Raw genomic sequence first — 26,017 nt, 5'->3', positions numbered from 1 at the left:
CACTGTGATTGCTTCAATCACAGCCACATCAAGAAGACTGCTTTGCATTTTGTTTTTGTCCCTCTCAGAGGCAAATTGTTTATTCATTTAGGTGGGCGGGCTGAATGAAGGTAACTTCAATAGACTGATTACAGGCTGAAACGTCTGCTTCGGGTCCTCAGAGCAGCAGAATCTGCTGATAAAGTAGCTGTAATAAGATTGTAATTCAAGTGTAACTGAATACATTCGTATTGGAAAGAGCCAAAAACTTTCACTCGCAGATGAATTGAAAACAATCAAACTTTATTCATCACTTTTACCATCAATCATCGTACAGCTTTGGGGCCCCTAGCTCTGATTGTCTGCAGCCATTAGTTCAGAGCCCCATCACTCATCCAAACCTAAAGGAAAATAGTTCTTCTGAAAACACGGATAATATCTTAACACAGGAAAAGGAATTAAAAGGAGAGCAGATTATAGACACCATGAAGAACAGCATGTGATACCGTTTTGAAAAGAAAACCTAAAAGAGTTTCACTTTGTAACAAAATAACACGTTTTCTTAAAAACGGCTTCGCTAAGGCGGAGGATTTTAGTGTTTAGCCTTTTTACAGACCCTTTTTTTAAAGAACAGCGGGCACTTTAACTTTACTGAAACACTCTCACAAGAAGCAGAGCAACAAACGCCTCTTACAATCCAGAGAGGACTTGGAGACCTTGGAGAAATGGATCGTAAAGGAACCGGCAGGAGGAAAATACAGACATTGTTCATTCGGATCTGAGTCAGACACAGACACATGGGGGGGGGGGGGCGAAAGTAATTGCAAATACCTGCACTGATAATATTCTATTTACCTTCATTTGTGTACAAGATGGCAGAAAACTGGATGTAACAGGCATTAGAAAGCATCAGAAGTGCATCCCGCTACGCACACACTGGCAGTATCTGAACCCAAAATGTTCACTTATATAAGAAATCAGAAATTATTACACATTTCCAACATTACAAAGTGCCCCTTTTTCAATTTTACCACGTTCAACTTTGTCACGAAAAAGGGTCAGTTTGACAATAAATGTTGTTGTGCAGCAAAAACAGGCTTTTTTTTACGTAAAAGAAACCAGGAATTAAATAGAAGGAACAAACATCTCAAAAACTCTAAGAGGAGTCAGGATCACAACATATCATACGTTTGAGTCAAAGCACGTGATTATTTATATCATAATCTATCGTTTGTTTGATTTCGAATACTTTAAGTAGTGTTAGACTTACAGCATATTCAGTGTTTTCTCATTTCACAGCATTTCGATCTACCGTCGTCTCACAATAGATTTGCAAGAAGTTAAATTCGTTTCATCAGAATGTTTTTTTTGTTTTTTTTTACAAATAGTAGGTGAATTCAAACTCATTAAAGTATTGCTGTGAATCAGCTGCCAGCTACTTTAAAAGGACAGGGCTGGTGATTTATGCCTTTCTTTTTACCGTCAACAGGTCCCATGAACATGAAAGCAACCGGAGACACTCGTGAGCGTGTTTGCACGTGCACGTGTGAGTTGTTGTAGGGGTTACAGCCTCGGTCTTTTCATGGGATTTGTTAAAAAGTAAGAAAAAACGCACCCGGCCTCCACCCTGCGATTACAGTGTGTGTACTTTAAAGAAATATTCCACATGTTTTCAACACATTTCAAACATCTCTCAATAAATTAAATACATTGCTGTGCATCCTATGGTCTTAAAGCCACGGTTCCCTGGTCTGAGTTCAGACATTCGCTGCCACTTAGTTAAGCTGCGTCCTGCATTTACAGCAGCGGTCAGCGCGTTCTTCTTCTTCTTCTTTTTAATATTGCAACCTGCAGTGCAACAGACTCCAACCGCAGAACCGTTCTGTGGTTGGAGCGCTGCTGAATGAAAGATTCATTCTAAAGTGGCCGCGCTTGTTTAAATATGCGGTTTTTGTAGTTGTGCATTATGTAAAACGCGTACGCCATGAATATTTCATACCGCTGCTGCACGTCTTGTTCCATCTCCTCTGCCTGAAGTGGCATGCAGCGCATGTGATGGTCCAGTACCTTTTAATGGAAAAAAAAAAAAAGCACCCCTTTTTCTCCAGTGATTCACGAAAAATAAAGGTTAAAAATGTAACAATGGTACCCTTAGAGTCCTGCTTTTAAATAATATATAACTTAAAGAAAAACATTTTCACACAATAATACTTCCTGTTAAAATGATTGGCAATGTAAACCGGAGACAAACCAACATGGGGTCACGCCAGTCACCAATTAGCCATCAGACTGATTAGTTCCTGGCCCACAGCCACCTTTGAGTGGGTCTTTTATTTTGGTCACAAGTAAAGATTCGGAGCCAATGCTGACACCCCCCTTCCCTTCCCTTCCCCCTTATTATTGTTCTTAACTTCAATAGTTTTAGGTTTGGTGACTGCACCGTCAGCCTAAATCAGTCCACAGACTTATAAATAACTAATAATATAAACACCCTCCACAACTCAAAACCATGTTGTGGTAGTTCCATAACTGTGAGGTTCTCCACAAGAGAACCCCATGGAACGCTTTGGCTGGTAAAATACGAATAACACAAATCTTCCTGGCTCATATTATCCCCCAAACAACCCCGGACGTTGTTCCTCAGCAGTCTGGTCGCACAGCAGAGCCGTGCTGATCACTGGAGGAATTTAAAAAAAATTAAAAATAAAGTAAAAGGACACATTAAACGTAGCACAATGCATTAAAAATGAATTACAGCTGCGACGATAAGGGTGGATAAGTCAAGATCCCAGCCAGTCCACCAGGAGTACAAGCCTTACCAGGCTTTAAGCATCCTGCGTCTCACTTTATCCTCCAGAACGAGCAACTTTCCCTGGGTCGAACATGTCCTCAGTGAAAATGTACAGCCGTGTAACCCTAGAACATGGGCCATAGGAGGTGCTGTGAGGGGGAACCATGAAATATTCAAACACTGCGACCCACAGGCTTCAGGTCTTTGTCCCGTTCAGGAGCTATAAGTTCGTGTCGGAGCCACTGCGTCTGTGTGCGTATGCATCGAGGGGTTGCTGGCTGGTTATCAGACACTGAAAATAAAAGCCCACATTTCCAGAAACCTTTCCCTCAACACAAAGTCTCTGTTGCAGCAGATGTTCGTGCTTTTTTTTTCCTGGATAGAAAGCATCACCAGAGGAAAACATCGAGGATGACAAAACAAAAGCGAACTTCTTGCCCGACAGCTGATCCCCCTTCGCGTCATCGTGACTCTCGAGGACTTGAAGTGGCATGTAGTAAAGAGAGAAACGGAAAATGAAAGCAAGCAACTTCTGATGCACACAGAGCACACTCTGGGCCTTATAATAGACCCAATATCACCTCTCATTTAAGTCCAAGCTGCACATAATAGGAACCACTTTCACCCAAATCCCACTACTGTCCGTTCAGTTGGCATGAAGAAACAAGCAGAAGAGTTCTATTTGTTCCTGCCTTCCATCCCTGATGCTGTTTCACAAACCAGAGAGGAAGGAAATTCAAGTTCAGATTTGTACCATAAACCCCTTTTCTTCTTTCATTGTTATCATAAATAGTGTCCAGAGGGAACGAGACACCATGATTAATTAATTAACTTTGACCAAAGGACCCCTTTGTTGGGGGTCAGGGTGAGTAGAACGCTGCAGTCCGTTGGACACAGTCCTTTGTAGTTGAAGATTATGTCGTTTCTTTATGCATTTGGCAGACGCTTTAATCACAAAACTTGCACCCATATCCCCGGTAGGCAGGCAGCTTAAGGGGGTCTTGCCTAAGGACCCCTGCTGGAAGTGGTACCTTTCGTGCAGGCGGCCCAGGATTCAAACCCCGATCACCCACACCAAAGGCAGCGATCTCACCCCTACGCTGTCCTGCGCCAGGTGAACTTTGTGACTGCAGGCTTGGGGGTGGGTTTGGACCCTGTTCCTGAGGCAGGGCTTTGAGCGTCGGTGGATGACGGTTGGCTGCGGAGGACCTGAGAGTGCCGAGGCATGGTTTTGCGTGAGGGCTGCTGGAGTGAGTGCGGCTTCTGCGGAGTCCGAGTCTGATAGTTTCGACGGTGCCGCAGCGACTGGGAACGAAGAAGCATCCGTGTGTAGGAGATCTCCGGCATGATGTACTTGAGGCAAAGTTCTTGTGCCCCGTGGCTGATGTTCAGCGGCAGGTCGTAACCGACTATGTCGACTTTATCGCTCGGCTGCCAGGGGCGAAGATCCTTGTTTTTGATCTCGGCAGCCGAACGAAGCAGCGGAATCTCCCCACCGAAGCAGCTTCTCATCAGCTTCTCCTGGGCCTGCCGGAGGAGTTTCACCTCCCTCGCCACACAGGCCAGACCCAGGGCTGAGAGTTTGCGCCACAGCGTGGCGTTAAAGTGGTCGTAGAGGTGTGCGTCTATGGAATTCCAGGCACGGATCTTTGCAGGGAGGCCCTGCGTCAGGCTCTTCTTAGAACTCGCCGTCCGCATGTTGAGTTTGACGTACAGGATATCATCCAGATCCCAAGAGAGGAGATGGCGAAGGAGAACCAGAGACTCGTCGAAGTACTCGGAAATCATCACCAAGGAGAACGCCTGCTCCACCTCGGCTGTGAAGGCTTGTGCATAGAACCCGTCTCTCGCCGGCCGGTCTTTGTCTCCGCCCAGGTCGAAGGTCAAGGTGTTCCGCGCGTACATCGACTCCTTCTCTTCTGGCCGGTAGTAGCGGAAGGGCTCCTCGAGGAAAGCCTCCAGGGAGCCGTTGGGAACCCTTTTGAAGCTCTGACAGTGGTTGCTGTAGTAAGTAAACAAGGATTCGAACATGGAGGCCGGCTCTCTCAGGATGGTGATGTATATGGTGTTGTTGGGCATCAGGTGTTTCAGCGCGGTCTTGTTGAAGCGCATGTGGTTGGTGATGATGTTGGCCGGCAGCGTGTGCGGGTGCACGAGCTGCGAGGCGAAGGTGAGCGGGTAGCAGAACTGGTGACCGCAGCTCTGCACCGGCAGCGCCACCGTCAGGTTGTTGCTTTCTGCGAAGCGAAACAGCAGGTTCTGCGTGGTGGTGCTGGCCGTTTTGTGAGTCTTGAGGAAGACGATGTTGGTGTGCTTGGGTTTCAGGCCCAGAGCACGGTGGGAGCGGAGGGTGGGACACCTGAGGGGGAAGGCCTCCAAGGTCCTGGTGGCAGAACAAAAAAATCAAGTCAAATCAAATTAATTTGTACATTTCATGTACAAAACAATTCAAAGTGCTTTACATAAAATAAAAGCATTGCAGCAGGGAGTGGAAGAAGCATTAAAAATACATAAAAGAATATAAAGAGAAACAAAAAATAATTTAAATGATTAAAAACAAGCAACAGTCCAGATAAGTTCAAAGATATCGTGCAGATTTCATGCATAGACACATGAGAACAGAAATGTTTTTAACCTGGATTTAAAAACGTCTCCATTTGGTGAAAGTTTAATCTCCACTGGCAGTTTGTTCCACTTGTTTGCAGCATAACAGCCAAATGCTGCTTCTCCATGTTTAGTCTGGACTCTGGACTGGACCAGCTGACCTGAGTCCTTGGATCTCAGAGCTCTGCTGGCTTTATATAATTTCTGAACATATCATAGATGCATTCTGGGCCTAAACCGTTCTGGGATTTGTAAACCATCAGCAGGCTTTTAAAGTCTATTCTGTGACTGACTGGAAGCCACACTGGAAAAAAGGCCCCTCCAAAAATAAGTAAAAAAAACAACAATAAATATGTTTTTGCTTGAAATAAGCAAAAAAATCTGCCACTGGAACAGGTGAAAATCGGCTTGTCAAGATTTCTTGAAATAAGATGTGATATTTAGGATAGTTGAGATAAAAATGATCTTGAAATTAGCTTAAAAACCTCTTCAAATGTCAAAAAAAAGCTTGTTTCACATGAAATCCGACTCAAAACAATTTGTTTTCAAGACTTTTTCATTTAACAAGATATTCCAGATGTATTGTTTCCAACAAGTCCCTATATCTGGCTGAAATGGTACTTGTACTTGTAATGAGATACTTAATGAGAAAAATATACTTGGTAAGATTTAGATTTTTTCCAGTGCAGAGTAAAGCTTTTAAAGCTGTTGTGATGTGTTCAGATCTTTTTGGGAAGTCCAGTTAAAAGAGCATTACAGTGATGGAGTCTACTGGAGATGAATGCATGGATGCGTTTCGCCTGGTCTTTTTGGAAGAGTAAAAAAAGAACAATTTGAAGCTACATCAGCTCCACCATAAGATTCTCCAGCTACAAAGCATGCAGCCAACAAAGATCCATTGAGCAGATCCCGATGTGTGAGCACGGTGGCATTCAGTGTAGGAAGACAGAGGCTTTAAATAACAGGGTGCAGGCCTGAGCATTACAGAGCACCGGCATACATAGTCTACGCATTTTAAAGTACCGTAATAATCCAACCACACTAATAAGTACTAACGAAAAGCCATGAGATTATCCTTCACAGTGATTAGTAGCAGATGTGCTGTCAGAGTGCTAGCAGATGTATGTGTTTACGTATTGTGGGTGTGTTTCAGCCGCTCACCAGTTGAAGTGGCCCCCATGGTGCAGCACAAGACTGACGGTGCAGATGACCACGAGCACCAGGAATATCTTCTTCTGCAACATATTTTGCCACATCATTGGGACTGTTGGAAGCAGAAAGGATAAGAACCGATCAGAAGTCAGCAAAGGAGAGAGGCTGCAGAGACTCATGGTGAAAACTGGCCATGCTACAAAGGAGGAAAAGGAGGAAAGATGTGAAGAGATGGACACAGTTATGAGCATTTATTCAGCGGATAATTGATCCATGAGCTAATACTCCACGCAGATGGACCCCTACATCAGGTCCCAGTAAGCAAAATAAAAAACTGTGTACGCTGCACATCCAGTCGAGCCACTCGACTCAGATGAAATGCTGTGACGGCAATGGAACCTGGGAAGGTTTCCAAGCCTCCCTCCACAGCATCTCTCTTGCATAACAATTTCCGATGTCTCTCTTCTTGATTACGCTGTCCTGTTATCACCACATACCAACAGACGAGAAGACTTCCTCTCGTTGCCGCGAGCAGCTGCACAGGCAGCTTGGTCGCATCCGTTTTATACATCATTGTCCCAGTTTGGAGCCGCTGATTATCATCACTTTGGATGTAGGAAACGGCTTTTTTAGAATATTATAAATCAGAAAAAATGGCCACTAATTTAGTTTGTAAAATGCTGAAAAATAGAGAAGAATTCCTGTCATGGTTTTTACTTTTGGGTAAGAGGAAGCTGTTTTCCAACATGTTTAACCTTTTAGACCGTCCAAAAAACAGTAATCGGGCTCATAGAAATGTTAATAAATCAAAACAAATATAAAAGGCACATTAAACCCGTTCTCACAGCATTAAACACAGAAACTCTGAGCCCAAAATGAGCCCATAAAGAGAAACTGACGTCATTGTCCCAGTTTGGAGCCGCTGATTATCATCACTTTGGATGCAGGAAACATCTTTTTTAGAATATTATAAATCAGGAAAAATGGCCAACAATTCTGGCACTTTCATTTAAATACTCTGGTTTATTTGTTATTTCTAAGGATGCCGTTTATTAAACTTATAATTCAGTTTGTAAAATGCTGAAAAATAGAGAAGAATTCCTGTCATGGTTTTAATTTTGGGTAAGAGGAAGCTGTTTCCCAACATGTTTAAACTTTTAGACCGTCCAAAAAACAGGAATCGGGCTCATAGAAATGTTAATAAATCAAAACAAATATAAAAGGCCCATAAAACCCGTTCTCACAGCATAAAACACAGAAACTCTGAGCCCAAAATGAGCCCATAAAGAGAAACTGACATCATTTCACAGTCTTGGAGGAAAAATTATGCCACAAACCCAAAGTAAAATAAAGAACTTCTGCAGATAATAATCAAGCTGTCGACAGCTGACTCAAAAACTATTCTATTTATATATGTGCCAGTTGACACAGATGCACAGAGTACATCAGCAGAGCAGCTGACCATCGTTGCCGTGCCGCAGAGATGCTGGCAGGGCTGCTCTTGCAGTAAGAGGTGCTGATTGTCAGCCCTCAGTCTGTATGTGCACTGATGGAGGCAGATTGTGCGTTACAGACGGTTAATAAGAAAGGGATTTAAGTGGCTTTCAGGGGGCAGACCTTTCATCTGCTGCCATCCTCTCCTCCCTTCACCTCGCCTGGGTCCTCCTCCTCCTGCACCAGCACTCCAGCCTCTTTAATTACAGCCGTCTGATAAGGTTTCTCTAATGATCGGTGCAGTTATAAAAGCCGGGGACGGACATTTGCTTTTTGATTTGTAGATACAGTGAGTCCTTTTTTAGGGCATTCAACCCACGTCCTGCAGGTGAAGAAAGAGCTCCTGTAGCACCTAAGCTTCCTAAGTTTACTCGTCAGTTCTTTAATGCAGAGATGTAAGATTAGGGACAAAAGTTCAGTAAGAAATTGATAACTGAGCCCATTTTCTTATACGATTCTACACATCAGGGTTAAATCTCTAATAGCAACACGTCACTGGTACTGGTTTGTATCTATTAATCAAGCTCTAAATAGCGATGTGCAATCATATCGCTATGGAAACAAAAGCTTATCTGAAATAAATGGGTTATACAATCATTCAAATTGTTAAAGTGGGTTTACACACGATACACATCCTGATGTATCTAAAGGTCAGCTTAAAGCATTGATAAGAAGCTCCTTTTCTCATATCAATTATACCATAAACAACAAGCAGAGGCACATAAAGCTTCAAAATCCTGATAAAGTGCCTCAATATTTGAGTCCGTGAAAACATCCAAGGGGCATCTTATGAAGAAAAGAAGAGCAACTATGGCAGCTGAAGAACAAATGTCTGCATAACTGGTAGAACATCTCACAAAATACACCTTCAAGGTATTAAAAAACAAGTTATCTCAGTGATAAAAGTTATTCTGACATGAAGTTCTGACTGTGGGACAGTGAAACGTTACTTACAAATACCTCACCGTTAAATAGAGACATAAGGCATTTACATTTAAGGTGGCTTCATTTTGTACACTTTCAAATTTGTGGTATTGGACAGTCGTGCATCTATCTATCTATCTATCTATCTATCTATCTATCTATCTATCTATCTATCTATCTAGCCATCCACTTTTACAGTTATATAGTTTCTTCGTAAAACTAACTAACAGCTCAGTCGTTCAGGATCACAATTGATGTGGAATCTGCAGCTGTGATGTTTCAGACTTTATGTCATCCCTCCCTTTAGACTCGGCACGTTTGCCTTAATTTTTCTGCTGCATTGTGAAAATGCGGTATCAAAATATCTGCTGTTCAAGCATTTCTGAGAGCAAAAGGATGCCGTTTAACTCAAATGGCAGTGCCAGAGTCCCAGGCTCTACAGAAACGATGACACAAGACAATATATACTGACATAATGACGGGAGATATGGTCCCGATTTAGAAAAAGGTTGGAGACAACAGGTAGAAACTGAGAAAATGTAATAAATTAAAGAGGAGCAGAACGAGAGGAAAACAACGAAGTAGGTGTAACAGTACCAGAAGCAACAAAGGAACAGGATTTTCCAAAATAAAACAGGAAATAAATGGAACATAGAACATAAAACTCCTATAAAAGAAAACTATAAACCCCAGAGATGAGCATGATACAGGAATAAAAGACTCTTGTGCCAACACATACCAGTTCAGCACTCGCACACTCTTTCCCTGAGCGGCGCACACACAGCTAACATCAGCTAACCACAGCTCAATGAGACGAGGTAACAGCAGCTGCTTCGCTCTGTGATATCCTCATTTGTACAGATGCCATGTGATGACCTCTGACCGCTGCGGCACTTTTACAACCCTGGAAAACATAAGGAATATAAGATCTTATACTGACTCACGTAAACCCCCGTGCACAACTGTTCTGGGCTCAGCCTCCAGGGAGATGATCCAGGTTGTTTTTATTACTGTAATGCGTCATTCTGTTACTGAATGACTCATTACATGACGGTAGAAAAAAACCAATACCTAATGATTATGTGAACACAGCCAGACTTATGTAATGCATGTATGAGTGTGAACAGTCGACCCAGAACACAAAGTTGGCAGTATAGTTGCTCCTGCTCGTGGCAGTGCTCAGACTAAGCTACACAGAGGAAGCCTGAAACAACAAAGAGTTCATAACAACATCTGTAAAAAGCTGTCCGGTTCATCTGCTGCTGGTGAACTGTTTGTCGGCTTCTTGGACTTTGACGTTATAAGTCAAACGGTGAAAAAGCCTCTAACTGACGTATATTAAGGGCCAACAGAGCAATTCCCGTCTTGTATGCTGGGATGGAAACATACTGACTGGAGCAACGTCTAATGTTCTGCACTATCCAGGAAGACAAATGGACAAGCGTGCACTCACTCAGTCAAACCTGCGGGGATATCAGCATCACTCAGTGGGGTCACATAGCACTGAAAGGATCGGATTATTGGCTAAATTACAATAAGAATGAGTTGAGCAAGGGTAATTATCCTTGGATATATAGCAGAATGAATCAAATCAGAGGCACAAAGCGTGTCATACCCCGGTATGATAGGTGGTGCTGTACCCATTCCAACTGTTGCTAATAGAGCCACTTCCTGTTGACCTCTTCACCTCCAACAACAACAACAACAACAACAAACTCAGGCATTGGAGAAAGATGGAGAACGCAGAGCCAGATGAAGCTACGTCCCTCTACATTTGGTCTGTGATGAGCTGCTTGTTGCACAAACTCGATGCCCAACGGAGCATTCTCCATCGCGTTGTTTGTTTCTTTCTGACGGCGACAACAACAGGAATATCGTCTCCTTTGACTTCCGGGTCACGACCCCGGGAAAACATCTGGAGCATGCGCAGAACGCAAAGGCTGTGTTCGAGACTGCATACTACATACTGATCAATCAGACAGTATGCAGAGCGTTTACCCACAATGCATTTCGCTCCTGCCCGAGCGAAAATCAGCCGGCCTGAAGCTGATTTCTCTTGAGCTCTAAACTCTGTAAACTTTAGCAACATTTGAAACATTTTCAGGCGAGAAAGTAGTCGTTTAGATCCCCAACGTGTTGAAAACCTGACAAAATACCGGCTATTTACAATTTTGTTCTCACGAATTCGGCGCTACTAAAGCTAGCCGCAGTGAGCAACGCACTTCCTGTTATTTTCACAAAATAAAATACCTGTTGCCTTTTATCACGGGGAAAGCCATTACCAGACAATTGGTGCTTTTGTTTTGAAAACAGGAAGTGAACCCACCCTCGTTGTAGCTAGCTTGAAACTGTCGTTTTGACAGGAAATGACGATCTGCGACGTCAAGTTACGTTGCATCTTGGGTAGTTTGAGTTTAGTAGTAACCTCATGATAAGTAGTAGTAGCCCAACATTTCGGAGCATCTACTATGCATCTGGGAAAAAAGTCAGTATGAGTAGTAGGAGAAGTATGCGGTTTCGAACACAGCCAAAGTCTAATTCATCACATGCTTCACCGTCTTCAAACACGTTTAATTTCACTTTCAACCCAGTTATTTCGAAGTCTTAATCCGATCCGATCTGATTTCTTGTCAGATTAAGGTGTCTTTATGAATTTAATTACTCAGTCTTATTGTAATTTAGCCAATAATCCGATCCTTTCAGTGCCATGTAACCCCACTGAGTGATCATCAAGGCCACGAAGGCGACCTGAAGCTCCAATTCAAGCATTCATGCACGCTGCAGTGCCGCCTGCTGATTGATCCAGCTGCTGCTTGCACACAATGCACTTCACAAACCCCAGAAACACCATTTACAATCCTGCATACCACCAAAGATAGCTCCTGTGGTGGCCCTCTTTCCTCTGAGAAGTCCTTAAACAACAGCGGACCCCTTCCAGCCGAAGGGCTGCCGAACCTCACGTCTCATCTCCCACTGCAAAATACCATTCAGTTTTATGATTATTAGCATTATAGCAGGCCTATGTTTGTTTTCAAGGCGAGTATTTTTACGAGGTGACCTTGATGGAGGCAAATAAATTACCAACTGGCCAACTGGCAGTTAAGTTGAAGCTGTGCCGGCAGCAGCTGCCGCCTGATGCAGAAATGTGTCCACAGCTGCTCCAGGACAAGGACTACTTTTGTTAATGATTGGAGGGATTTAACTACAAGCAGGGCTGCTAAATGCCCAGCTTTTTTGTTTTAATCAGAAGAAGCTGTAGGAGGTTCTCAGAAATCCTCCAGTTGATCTAAGAAATCCACTCATTTTCCAGAGAGGGTGCTCGCTTACGTCTGAGGCTCCATCTCTGAAATCCTCAAATTCAATCTGAGATATGAGGCTCGAAATGATTTGTTTTCCTGGCTGCACTCAAACTGCTTCCCTCTCTCTAAAATCCGCAAACTGGGGATGTTTTTAATGCAGTTTATGCTGAGTCTATGTGGGTGCATACTGGGAGGTCATGTGTTCCACAGTCAACAGCACATAAATCTGCTCATGCTGTAGCATGTAGCATGTAGCATGTAGCATGCTGTGGCTGGAGCATGTTCAACGTCACCGCTATTGTTTCCTCGGCTCTAATTTAGTCACAATGTGCTTCCAACGCCCGTCATTTTTCCTGCATCCTGTACTTATGCAACGCTGCGAGTGCGTCCCACTACACTTGAAAAAATCTAAATTTTACCAAGTATATTTGTCTCATTGAGTATCCCATTACACTTAATATAAGACACAACTGCCTAACAAGTACCATTTCAGCCAGATATAGGGACTTGTTTTAATAGAATACATCTTGAATATCTTAAAACAAATTGTTTTGAGTCATATTTCACATGAAACAAGCTTTTTTTGACATTTGAAGAGGTTTTTAAGCTAATTTCAAGATCACTTTTATCTCAAAAGTCCGAAATATCACATTTCATTTCAAGAAATCTTGACAAGCCGATTTTCACTAGTTCCATTGGCAGATTTTTTTGCTTATTTCAAGCAAAAACGTCTCGTATTTGTTGTTTTTCTTACTTATTTTTGGAGGGGCATTTTTTCCAGTGTAAGATCACAAATTAAATTGCCCGTGTGCGTAAAGCGCCTCTTTCAATAAGTAGAAGAGCGGCCGCTGCCTGATAAGAATCACTTTAAAAAGCTCCAATATGGTTTGGTTTTGATGAGATAAGCGGCATTTGTGACTTTTGAATCCGGGAGGATGAAACTCAATTTGAGAAGTCGATGAGTGCGGCGCTGCATCAGTGTGAATCAAACGCTTCTTATCTTATGGAGGCTTTGAGCTGCGGAGGATCACAGCTTCTGTCTGCACCCGTGCAAAGACCCCACAGCCTCCCCCCCATCCTCTTTAATCTGACCCCCTCCCTCCCATCGCCTCCTCTCCACCGGGCTTCTCTTCTCGCCATCGCTCTCCCCTCTGACTCTGTATGGTTACAGGAAAGGCAGCCACACCCCGTTTCCAACCCGATAGAGACGCAGAGAAAGAAAGAATCACATCAAGCATGTGCGTTTCTGAGCGTAAGTGCGCCTGGGACCGTGTTTGGATCATCCCCATAGAGCAGAGATACTCACTGCGCGGCTCCTCAAGCTTTAATTGGCGGCTCGCACTCGCATAGTAGCTTATAACAATATGGTAACAATAACAATACTTTTTTTTTTCAAATAACATACAGCGAATAATGCACAGTATCAGGTATTTCTATTAATTTTGCGTTATTGTAGTATTAAGTATTTTTATTAAGTATTATTTAAGGCTTAATGGTGTTTCCTAAAGGGGGCACACTGTTAAACCTGGCAACGCAGCCCACTTAAACCACCTCACACTTGACCGCAGAGCAGGGTAGCTCCTTTAGCCAGCAAGATGCAAGGCAAGGCAAGTTTATTTGTACAGCACAGTTCAACTACAGGGCGATTCAAAGTGCTTTACAGATACATTAAAACAGTAGAAATAAAAAGCATGATTTAAATTTTAAACAAAAAAGAAAGAAATAAGAACAATAGATAAAATCAGTAGTTAAAATGTGAGGCAGGCACAATGCAGGCACCATGGATCGGTTTTTAATTAAAAAAGGGCAAAAACCAGCACAAAAACCAGCACAAAAACCAGCACAAAAACCATGCTCATCCTGAATGTCTCACTATGATTACAACAACAAACTACAAATACAACATGAAGAAAGTCAGGGACATGCACGCCAGCTTCCTCTCATCCCAGTATTAAGGTAAATGTGGTCTTAATTGAAAATGTATTTGCTGTGTTGTTTCTTTTTTTGTGGGATGTTTTATATGTAGAAATGCATATTTGCAAAAGGGGAACTTAGTATGTTGTGGTAAAAGTGTCTCTGCCCTTGATTTTGCTGCCAATGTGAGTATCTCTGCCATAGACCCACACATACAGGCTTCATCCCGGCTAAACGACACCCCAGAGGGCGTGATGAGAGATCTGCCACAGAAAGGGAGGGAGAGAACACGGGGTGAGTGAAGGACAAGAGGATGAGGGAGGAAGGGGATGAGGAGGAGAAGATGGGATTTGACAGAGAACAAGGCAGGAGAAAATGAAAGAGGCTGAGCACTGATGTGCACGCAGGATCAACATCAGGCCTTTTGCAAACGTGCTGATTGGTGAAAGCCTTTCAGATCGTTTCTTACGAAGGGCCTTAAGCTAAAGTCCAGAGACACAATGAGATGGAGAGACACACTGTTCCCTTTGGCTAAAACCAACAAAGAGCCCGAGCTCTGTCGTCTTCTCTGCCAGCAGCCGTCTTCTGCCTGATCCCCAACCTGAGATGTGATGCGCCCAAAGTCTATACACTTCTTTTAATTCTTCATTTCTGGATAGCAGGAAAGATTCGAATGACATCAACTCAAAGAGTTCCTGAAGCCCAAAACAGAACAATTCAAAGTGCTTCACATAAAATGAAAGCATTGCAGCAGGGAGTGTAAGAAGCATTAAAAATACATAAAAGAATATAAAGGGAACCAAATAAAATCATTCAAATGAATTTAAAAACAAGGAACACACTGGAAAAAATTGAAATTTTTTTTAATTTGAAGAGGTTTTTAAGCTAATTTCAAGATCACTTTTAATTCAAAAGTCCCAAATATCACATCTTATTTCAAGAAATCTTGACAGCCGCGTTTCACCTGTTCCATTGGCAGATTTTTTTGCTTATTTCAAGCAAAAACGTCTTTTATTTGTTGTTTTTTTACTTATTTTTGGAGGGGCATTTTTTCCAGTGTGTGCAGAGTTGCCCAGCATAAATTAAAAACTGAGTGGCCTTACAGCCCCATCAGAGTTCCTCCCAAAGATGAAACTGAACACCAGGTGAACCAGGTGAGGACTCACAGTAAAAGTCTGCTTCTTTGTTGAAGGCAGAGCTGAATGGTAACCCGGGTGTGTAAAGTGGAACCGACTCTTTGAAAGGATCACACCACCCGGCTCTGCTTTCGTACCTCAGCTGTTTACATAAGACGGTTTCCTCCTCTGTAAAATTAATCTGCCGCTCTGCGCTAAAGCCGAGGCCTCCTTTCCTGCCGGCCACTTCTTCGCATGAGCAAAGCTAACCGGGCGGTGACACACACACCTTGTTTTTGTTACACAACACAGTCCTAGTTAGTGCACAAAGCCCCTGCGCCTGTGCTCTGTGTGTACTGTACAAGCTTGGCACCAATTATCGGGAACCCAGAGTCTTTCGGCGGGTTTGTTTATTCCGCAGCTTGTTTGGGGTTTTATTGGATGACAGTTTATTTCGCAGCAGTGCGCAGCAAAGATAAAAGAGGAAGTCCCACTTCTTCAGCACGACAAAGAAGATTTATGTATCAAAAGACTGTATATTTTAAAGCGTGACCTCTCACGCTCCGCACAAGAAGGAGAAAATCAAACTGGAGAGCTTTGATTTAGCATGCAGCAGAGCAGGAAAAACCAAAAGAGCGGCCCGAGCGCTGCAATTACGCTGAGATGCTGTCACAATATGAGACAGGGGGAACATTAAAGTCTCCTCCGAGCCACAGAGAGATATGGAAAAGATTGTTTAAAGGGCTTGTACACTGGAAAAAAATCTAAATCTTACCAAGTATATTTGTCTCATTGAGTATCTCATTACACTCAATATCAGACACAACTGCCTAACAAGTACTAGTTCAGCCAGATATAGGGACTTGTTTGAAGACAATACATCTTGAATATCTTGTTAAGTGAAAAAGTCTTGAAAACATCTTGTTTTGAGTCATATTTCACATGAAACAAGCTTTTTTTTTTTTTGAAGAGGTTTTTAAGCTAATTTCAAGATCACTTTTATCTCAAAAGTCCCAAATATCACATCTTATTTAAAGAAATCTTGACAAGCCGATTTTCACTAGTTCCTTTGGCAGATTTTTTTGCTTATTTCAAGCAAAAACATCTTGTATTTGTTGTTTTTTTTACTTATTTTTGGAGGGGCCTTTTTTCCAGTGTATCATCGTGTTGCGAATGCTGCTGAGGTGGACAGACAGACGGGGTGGCCTGTGGTGATGAGCGGGAAGAAAAATGCCAAACAGGATGTGGACAGAATGCAGAGCAGCGAGCGAAGCCGGCGCAGAGCGCTCTGTTAGCGACAGAAAGTTATAAAAGACACAAAAAAAAGCAGAATTCATCGTAATTTTCAAAGATATCTGAGATTTTTCCAGAGTTCCAGAGTCCAAAAGTTTTTAAAAAATGTCTTTTTTTCTGGTTTTCCTTCTTATTTCCATCTGTGGGAGTGAAACCTGGTTCCCTGGTTCCATACTCGGCTCGGCCTTCATCGCATCCACTCGTAGTCTTCTTAACACTCACAGCCAATCTGTTTAATCTGTTGGTTTCCTTAGATGGGAAATTGTTTTTGAATTGGCTCTACACTGAAAAAAATGCCCCTCCAAAAATAAGTAAAAAAAAACAACAAATAAAAGATGTTTTTGCTTAAAATAAGCAAAAAAAATCTGCCAATGGAACTAGTGAAAATCGGCTTGTCAAGATTTCTTGAAATAAGATGTGATATTTAGGACTTTTGAGATAAAAGTGATCTTGAAATTAGCTTAAAAACCTCTTCAAATGTCAAAAAAGCTTGTTTCATATGATATGTGACTCAAAACAATTTGTTTTCAAGACTTTTTCATTTAACAAGATATTCTAGATGTATTGTCTTCAAACAAGTCCCTATATCTGGCTGAAATAGTACTTGTTAGGCAGCTGTGTCTTATATTAAGTGTAATGAGATATTTTGACTTGAAATGAGACAAATATACTTGGTAAGACTTTGATTTTTTCCAGTGTATATGAATGAATTGGATTATTTTATAAATAATTATGATTACAATGAATTGAATTCCAATTGGCTTGAATTGGACTTTATTATTTAAGAGCCTTGAGATGACTTTTGTTGTATTTGGCGCTATATAAATAAAACCGAATTGAACTTGCTGTTTTACACGCAGAGCTGAGGAATCTGTCCCTTGAATATTATCCTGTGAATGATCCTGCCTGTTCACCATGTGCTCTGGGCGCCTCAGGACGACTGCTGCCTCCCCAGCTGCTTTGCATGTCAGCCGTCCCGCTCTCGGCCTGTCAGCCTGTAATTCGATCCCACCTCTGACAGCCTGCCTGTGTCACGCATCACTGCGTACCGAAAATCTGTCAATAAATTCCTCAGAAGACATTTCTTCTGTCCGCTTCTGTCACTTCTAAAACTAATTGGGCCTTTTCGGACGAGAGCTGAAACATCTTCAAGACGTCTGGTCGCCCCTATTCAAGCCCTCACAATTACCACGACCTGGGTGACACAGTTCAACGAGCTCAGGAGAAACGCTGAGACACCAACGATCCGTTCTGGTGAAAATCAGGAGAATTTGGGGAATTTTTCACCAAACGCTGCAACGAAAACAGCCCTCATGAAGAACTTTCTCTTCTGCTGCTGCAGAGGATACGTTCATTAGAACCCCCCTAATGAGAGAATTAGAGTAAGAAGGATGTAATTGGAGGATTAAACAAAGAAAACACAGAATGAGGAGGAGCAGGAACAGCGGTTGCTGGGAAACAGCAGGTTCGTACGAGCAGCTTTACGGCCTGTGAGGAACGTCAGCACGGACACATGCAAGGAGTATCTGACAGGCACGGCAGAGGAGATGCACACATCACTGTTTACGGACTTGTTTAGTAGCTTTTCTGTCCAGAGCACACTTTGAGTTAATGCTAATGTTAACTGTGCAGCCACTGGAGCCAACTGCCTTCTATTAGGGCCAATCAATTAGTCAAAATCGATGATTCAATCAGTCTCCAAAGTTCAGTTCAGTTCTGTTCTGATGGAAAACAGGACCAGCCGGAGCCAGGAAGCAAGTTTCCATCTGGTTCTCCACTAAAAACATGACCTGCACACGTATTCAGAGAATGATGTCAATGCTGCCATATGTGCAGGACATGCACAGAATGGAAATAGTGTTGCCCTCTTATCTCTGGTGCAAAACAGCAAAAAAAACATGGAGTACAATATTATATATATATATATATATATATATATATATATATATATATAAAGTAGGAGGTAAAAAAATAAAATGTATATATATACACACACTGGAAAAAATCTAAATCTTAGCAAGTATATTTTTCTCATTGAGTATCTAATTACACTTGATATAAGACACAACTGCCTAACAAGCACCATTTCAGCCAGATATAGGGACTTGTTTGAAGACAATACATCTGGAATATCTTGTTAAGTGAAAAAGTCTTGAAAACAAATTGTTTTGAGTCACATTTCATATGAAACAAGCTTTTTTTTTTACATTTGAAGAGGTTTTTAAGCTAATTTCAAGATCACTTTTATCTCAAAAGTCCTAAATATCACATTTTATTTCAAGAAATCTTGACAAGCCGATTTTAACTAGTTCCATTGGCAGATTTATTTTGCTTATTTCAAGCAAAAAGTCTTTTATTTGTTGTTTTTTTTACTTATTTTTGGAGGGGCATTTTTTCCAGTGTGGTAGTAAAATACACACCGCTGACTGCTGGATCTGATCATTAACAAGCTGGTTAATGATCAGATCCCACACTAAACTGGTCCACCCTGAACAGGTGACTATAAAGATGTGTTTTATCACTCAAATTAAAAAAGGATTTTTTTTTCTACTTGTCAGATGTTTTTAACATGCAGATATCAGGATAAGAAGCTAATACCTGATCAGTTGTTTTTTTTGACAGACAAACACTGGAAAAAATCAAAGTCTTACCAAGTTTATTTGTCTAATTTCTAGTTAAAATATCTCATTACACTTAATATAAGACACAACTGCCTAACAAGTACTATATCAGCCAGATATAGGGACTTGTTTGAAGACAATACATCTGGAATATCTTGTTAAATGAAAAAGTCTTGAAAACAAATTGTTTTGAGCCGGATTTCATATGATACAAGCTTTTTTTTTCATTTGAAGAGGTTTTTAAGCTAATTTCAAGATCACTTTTATCTCAAAAGTCCCAAATATCACATCTTATTTCAAGAAATCTTGACAAGCCGATTTTCACTAGTTCCATTGGCAGATTTTTTTTGCTTATTTCAAGCAAAAACGTCTTTTATTTGTTGTTTTTTTACTTATTTTTGGTATGATTGCCTCCTAAAAGATTAGGAGTTTTCTTTTTCTTTTTTTTATGAATGTTCTTTTTATGTACTTTTATAATTGATTGTTTTTCTATGTGATCTGGACTACTATGGAGTTTATTTTGTGTCAATAAGTTTAAAGAAGACTTTTATAAGAGCAAGCAAAATATATCAATTAAAAAACTAAATTTAAAAAAGTCAAACAAAAAAAACAAATTCAAACAAAAAATACATGATTGCAATAAAAAAAAACTGAAATTGTGTAAATTATTTGCCTTCGCCTCCTTCTCAGTTTTGGTTGTTGTCGTTTTCTTTGATTACGTCTCCAGCTTTCTCGTTTGCGCTCCCTGACTTTTTGTTTGCGGTTTTGACACAAACGTGCCTGGTGGGTGGGCTTTCGACGGGGGCATTCCTATTGGCTTATTTGTGTTTGACAGACAGCTAAGCAAGCGTACGAAGCAGCTCTGGCCACAGCAGCTACTCTGCTTCTGATTGGTTCTAAAAACGCCAACAACGGCGCGAAGGAATACGATCTCTGAAGAATGGCAAAATGCAGTCCGAGGTAAGGACATGTCTATAGTTTACGATTATGCCATTCTTCAGAGATCGTATTTATTTATATTTTGCTTGCTCTTATAAAAGTCTTCTTTAAACTTATTGACACAAAATAAACTCCATAGACTACGAGTCTTATAAATAAATCTATCTATTTAATAGTTTGAAAAGGTGTTTTTCGTCTACAACAGGATCCATCGCGCTGCAAAAAAAGGAGCCAACGGAGAGTTTTGCAGTTATAAGTCAGATATAGAACCTTAAACCTCCACGTCACACAAACAGCATTCAAGCAGCAAGATGAGAGATCAACACACTTTAGATCGATATGACATCATTGGGATCGTGAAAGTCCTTGCAAGCAATTAGAGAGAAGCACTCCTCGTTCCGAGCCAATTATGACTGGGTCAGACGGGCTTCATTAGGCATTCGATTTGCTGATTATCGCCGAATCAAGCTAATCACCTCATTTACCATACTAATAGAAAAGAGGTCCCCGGTTAATTCTTGCATCTGCGATGATAATTGAAAAGCAAATAAACCGCATTACTGTTTAAAAAGAACTTTTATGATTCGAGGACGTGCGGTTCAGAGTCACTGACACCTGCAGTAATTATAATCAGGAACAAATAAGAACAAATTCATTCATTAATTCAAAGAATTCAACGCTTTGCGGGGTTTAACTTCACATAGATTAGGACCATCTGCTCTGCGAGCTGTGCATTGATCCACGTGTTCTGCACTAAATGCAAATGTGAAGATGTCCCAGTGTCGGTGGTCAGAGGACGGATTTTCATATGTTTTACATGCGCACACTGAGACTGTAACCAAAGCACGGCTGAAGTTATATGGATGCAAATGAAGAGGCTTGGTGGAGATGCGTCCCAGCATCGCCTTAAAGAGGAGAGACATCAGAAACCGGCCGCCAATACGTGACGTTTAAATCATTTCTAATCCAAGCGATCGGTGCAATAATGCTCGTGGGTATGCCTGTGTGTGTGCGTTATTCATTCATCTGTTTTTAGATGCTTTTTTCCCTCTTTTTAACGCACTGACTGGATGACACTTTCATTTAACCAGATAAAAGACCTCTTTCACAAGGCTGACCCGGCCCAGAAAGGCAGACACTCACATAAACAAAGTTTAAGAATATAAAGTGCAAGAAGTTAAAGAAATTAGAATTAGAGCTGGGCAACTATTAAAATATTTAATCTAATTAATCACATGATTTCCCTGATTAATCACGATTAATCGCATTTGTACACAAAATCCAAAAATGAATCCAAAAGTAGTGTATAGCTTTTAGCATTTAGTTTTATTTTAAATGTGCTGCCATATGAATGAAAGTGCCATAACATTTGTTGTGCAAACACACTTTTAACATCAGCATCTTTCTGTAGTTTTTATGTAGAAGCCTCGCTCCACTGTCTGTTTCCTTGAATGACTTGCTGCTATCAGTTGTGTGTTTTGCCTTTAAGTGATATTTTAGACTGGAACTACTACGCTGAGAAGACAATTCAACTTGGCAGTGTTTACAGATGACTTTGGTTCTGTCGACTCCGCCGTCTGGAAGAACTTTAAAATGAAAATGGCCGAGTAAAAGTTCCGTACCCTTCTCCATGTTTGGTGGATCCGCCGATTACTTTCTTTTCCTGTTACGCAGCAGACAGCAACAGACTTTTACAAAATAAAAGCCAGTGAGCAACATAGTTTTACAAAATAAAATAAATAATAAAACAGGGGGGGTCCATGGCGTAGTGGGTTGAGCAGGCACCCCATGTACAGAGGCTACAGTCCTCGCTGCAGCTGGCCCCGGTTCAAGCCCCGCATCGGACGGCCCTGTGCTGCATGTTGTTCCCTCTCTCTCTGCCCCCAATTTAATTTTTTTTAATTAAAAAAAAATATATATTATTTTCTAAAAAAAAAAAAAGTTTTTTTAAAATAAATAAATAAAACCTGCCTTAATGCGCGATAAAATATTTATCGGCATTAAATAATTAATGAGTTAACGCGATAATAACGAGTTAACTCGCCCAGCTGTAATTAAAAGTGTTTTTTCTTTTAAAATATGGAGCGGAAAGCTTCCAGTGGAAGAAGTTCTGACAGTTTCATATGAGATTGGAGATCATTCCACGCGTTAGGCCCGACGGCTTCCGGTCCTCCGAAGAAAAGTGCATAAACAGGTAGGCACCGAGCCAATAAGAGGCTTGTAAACAAGAGTCATCCAGTGTGTGCATCAATAGCTTCACCGTACAGTTCACAGTGCCGGGTGAGCCGGCTGCAGCCGGTGATAAATCTCAGAGCTCAGTGGCTGAGTCACAACACAGCATCACCATAATCAAGTCCAGGCAGCGGATATCAGAAGCTTTCCGAGCTCTGAGGGAGAAACGGGACATGTTTCTGCAACAGAAACCAAGCTTCACCCTTAATTTGGATCATTTGGATCAACAACTAATCCCAGATAGATTGACGCTTAAAGGGATAGTTCGCCTCTTTTGACATGAAGCTGTATGACATCCCATATCAGCAACATCATTTCTGAACATCTTCTTACCCCCTGCTGCGTCCTGTGAGCAGAGTTCCAGCCTCGTTTTGGTGTTGATGAAGGTAGTCTGGCTAGTTGGCTGGGGTCCCGAAAATAAAGCATCTTGCTTCTCAAAGCAATATGCGTTCAAAAGAGTAATACATTTGCATCACAAAATCGTCAACTATCAATCAGCCAACTAGCCGGACTACCTTCGTCAACATCAAAACGAGGCTGGAACTCGGCTCACAGGACGCAGCAGGGGGTAAGAACATGTTCATAAATGATGTTGCTAATATGGGATGTCATACAGCTTCATGTCAAAATAGGCGAACTATCCCTTTAAGCCCCTTAAAGTAGCTTGTTTAGAGTCCTTATCATTGATCTAAATCCCTCATTTTCAACTGTTATGATTGGAGATGTGTCTTTAGCCAAGTTATAGGTGATGCATGCAGTGATATGAAGGGAGAGAAAATAGAGCCAAGCGATTGTGAGGTCTGACTTTTTCCTGGAGAACGATTTTGTGATGCAAATGTATTACTCTTTTGAACGCATATTGTTTTGAGAAGCAAAACGCTTTATTTTTTAAACCCCAGCCAACTAGCCGGACTACCTTCATCAACGCCAAAACGAGGCTGGAACTCTGCTCACAGGACGCAGCAGGGGGTAAGAAAATGTTCATAAATGATGTTGCTGATATGGGATGTTATACAGCTTCATGTCAAAAGAGGCGAACTATCCCTTTAAATGCTTAAAATGTATTAATGTTGCTAACAAATCAGCAAAGAATCACCAAACATATTGTTTTTTCATTTCAAAACCGAATGCAGTAGAACATCAGATATATTTTACAACTTAAAAAAGGTCCAGTACGCATTTATCAGCATGCACACAAGTGTAATGTGGCCTGAGTTGGTGATTCACTCAGATCACTTGTGTGTTTTACTGTTAGTCACCAGTGACCTGAAGTCATGAGCTTTAAACAGTGATGAGGACCGGCCCACAGAGGCCTGATAAGCTCAAATACTCATCCTGACTCAAGCCGGCATCACCTGAGGCAATTAATAGGATTTTAAGGCTCCCTCTGGAAACACAGGAAGGTTTTACATGTGCTGCAGTCCTCTCTAAATACCTGCAACCTGGCAGTGATAAAGAGTCTAAAATAATGTGTGAGATCCAGCGTAGTGACTCTGAAGGATCAAAGATGCAGAGGACCGACACTGGGAGAGTCGTGCTGTCATCTCCAGCTGCCACAGCTGAACAGATTGGTGAAGATAAAAATCCAAATTCCAGATTATTTCCAGTTTAAGTCCTTCTTTTGTTTGGGGTGATGCCCCCACATCGCTGGCCACCCTGAGCGGAGAACTGAATTCTTAATCGTGGACCACAATGGACCAGTAAACACGCTGTTCTCACAAGTTTTCCCTCATTCTAAAAATGTCAATAGCAGATGGCACAATGCCTGCGGCAAAACTCGGATGCAGAGAGAGAGAAAATGGACCGAGGAGAAGAGGGGAGGACAAAAAAGATCATTCAGAGGAGGCAAAAAAGGGAGAAAAATAGCTGTTCCAGGCTCGCGCTGCTTAGAAAATGTAGAAAATGTAATTGTAGAAAATTCTCTCTCATCCAGGTGTTTACTTCCTCCAGACACTGACACAGTACACACTGGAAAAAATGCCCCTCCAAAAATAAGTGAAAAAACAACAATACGAGACGTTTTTGCTTGAAATAAGCAAAAAATGGAACTAGTGAAAATCGGCTTGTCAAGATTTCTTGAAATAAGATGTGATATTTAGGACTTTTGAGTTAAAAGTGATCTTGAAATTAGCTTAAAAACCTCTTCAAATGAAAAAAAAAAGCTTGTTTCATGTGAAATATGGCTCAGAACAATTTGTTTTCAAGACTTTTTCACTTAACAAGATATCCAAGATGTATTGTATTAAAACAAGTCCCTATATCTGGCTGAAATGGTACTTGTTAGGCAGTTGTGTCTTATATCAAGTGTAATGAGATACTCAATGAGACAAATATACTTGGTAAGATTTAGATTTTTTCCAGTGTATCTGCTGGCTGCAGTCGTCCGGTGACAGAGACACATAAAGTTGTGTATCGTCTGCATAACTGTGATAATTGATGTTAAAATTCTGCAATATCTGACCCAAAGGGAGCATATACAAGTTAAACAGAAGAGGTCCAAGAATTGACCCCTGGGGGACTCCACAAGTCATGGCCACTCGCTCAGATTCATAGCTGCCAATTGTAACAAAATAACTCCGGCCTTCTAAGTAGGACCTGAACCAGTTAAGGACCGCTCCAGAAAGTCCAACCCAGTTTTCCAGCCTGTGCAACAGGATTCTGTGATCTACAGTATCAAACGCAGCACTGAGGTCCAACAGAACCAGGACTGAAACATTACCAGAATCAGTATTCAACCTGACTATTTTCATCAACGCCAAAACAAGGCTGGAACTCGGCTCACAGAACGCAGCAGGGGGTAAGAAAATGTTCATAAATGATATTGCTAGTATGGGACGTCAGCTTCATGTCAAAAGAGGCGACCTATCCCTTTAAGTCGAGCTATGCAACTCTGTCCTTGTCGCAGTACGATGTTGACGCAACAGCATCGTTAAAGGCTGCAGACGTTCTGATGCTTCTTACGGTCTCTGTGGGAGATCACGTGCTGCGAGAAGATGCTAAAATCAGGATTTTATTAGAGCTGAGCGACAGTCCCGAGCAGCCGTCTGACAAAAGAAACAGAAAAATATGTGAATGAGAGCAGCTTTTACTGGAAATGTGAAAATATACACTCAGAAGTGACCCTTCGGCTTTACCAGAGTCCATGTAAGCAGTGAGCCAGAGAGGAGCGCCATGACACAGACCCACAGAGGGGGAAAGGAAGATGGGGAGGAGGGCAGCCAGACAGCGCAGGTGAGGCGGCAGTAACGGCGACAGCTGAGCGAAGCCGTGTAAGACTGTAATCAGATTTCACACGCTGTTTGAGCATGTCAGACAAACCCTGCTCTCAGAGAAACAAGAGCTGCTTCTGACAGGAAGAATGTGTGCGAATAGTTGGGATTATGTGCATGTTACAACTGTCACTCCCATGGGATTTTCCCCATGTTTTTAGTTTTGTGTTTTATCATGTTTTAGGTTGTTTCATGTCTTGGTTTTTGAGTTCATGTTTAGTTAGGTTTTGCCATTGTTTTTTCCCTCACTCAGTTCATTAGCTTCACTCATGTCACCTGTTTTTTATTGTCACCAGCTGCACACTCATTCACAACGGCTGTGTTCGAAACCGCCTACTACATACTACATACTAACTTCCATACTGCATACTGCTCGATCAGACAGTATGCA

At 41.6% G+C, this 26,017-nt stretch overlaps 1 protein-coding gene across 1 annotated transcript in view; it reads right to left on the bottom strand.

Moving 5' to 3' along the window:
- Positions 1-261: 261 nt before the first annotated feature.
- Positions 262-26,017, bottom strand: part of gal3st3 (galactose-3-O-sulfotransferase 3) — a 38,635-nt gene continuing 12,879 nt past the window's right edge. The window contains exons 2-3 of the mRNA XM_075451433.1: positions 6,536-6,638; positions 262-5,153 (exon numbers count right to left, since the gene is read on the bottom strand). Of these exons, the coding sequence (XP_075307548.1) occupies positions 3,866-5,153; positions 6,536-6,633 (1,386 nt within the window). The 5' untranslated portion in view covers positions 6,634-6,638 and the 3' untranslated portion in view covers positions 262-3,865. The remainder of the gene's footprint in view (positions 5,154-6,535; positions 6,639-26,017) is intronic.

The sequence above is a fragment of the Odontesthes bonariensis genome, chromosome 19 (assembly GCF_027942865.1).
Source record: "Odontesthes bonariensis isolate fOdoBon6 chromosome 19, fOdoBon6.hap1, whole genome shotgun sequence".
Lineage (NCBI taxonomy): Eukaryota > Metazoa > Chordata > Actinopteri > Atheriniformes > Atherinopsidae > Odontesthes > Odontesthes bonariensis.
Note: the sequence above shows the minus strand (reverse complement) of the source record. Positions and strands in the feature narration are given on the sequence as shown.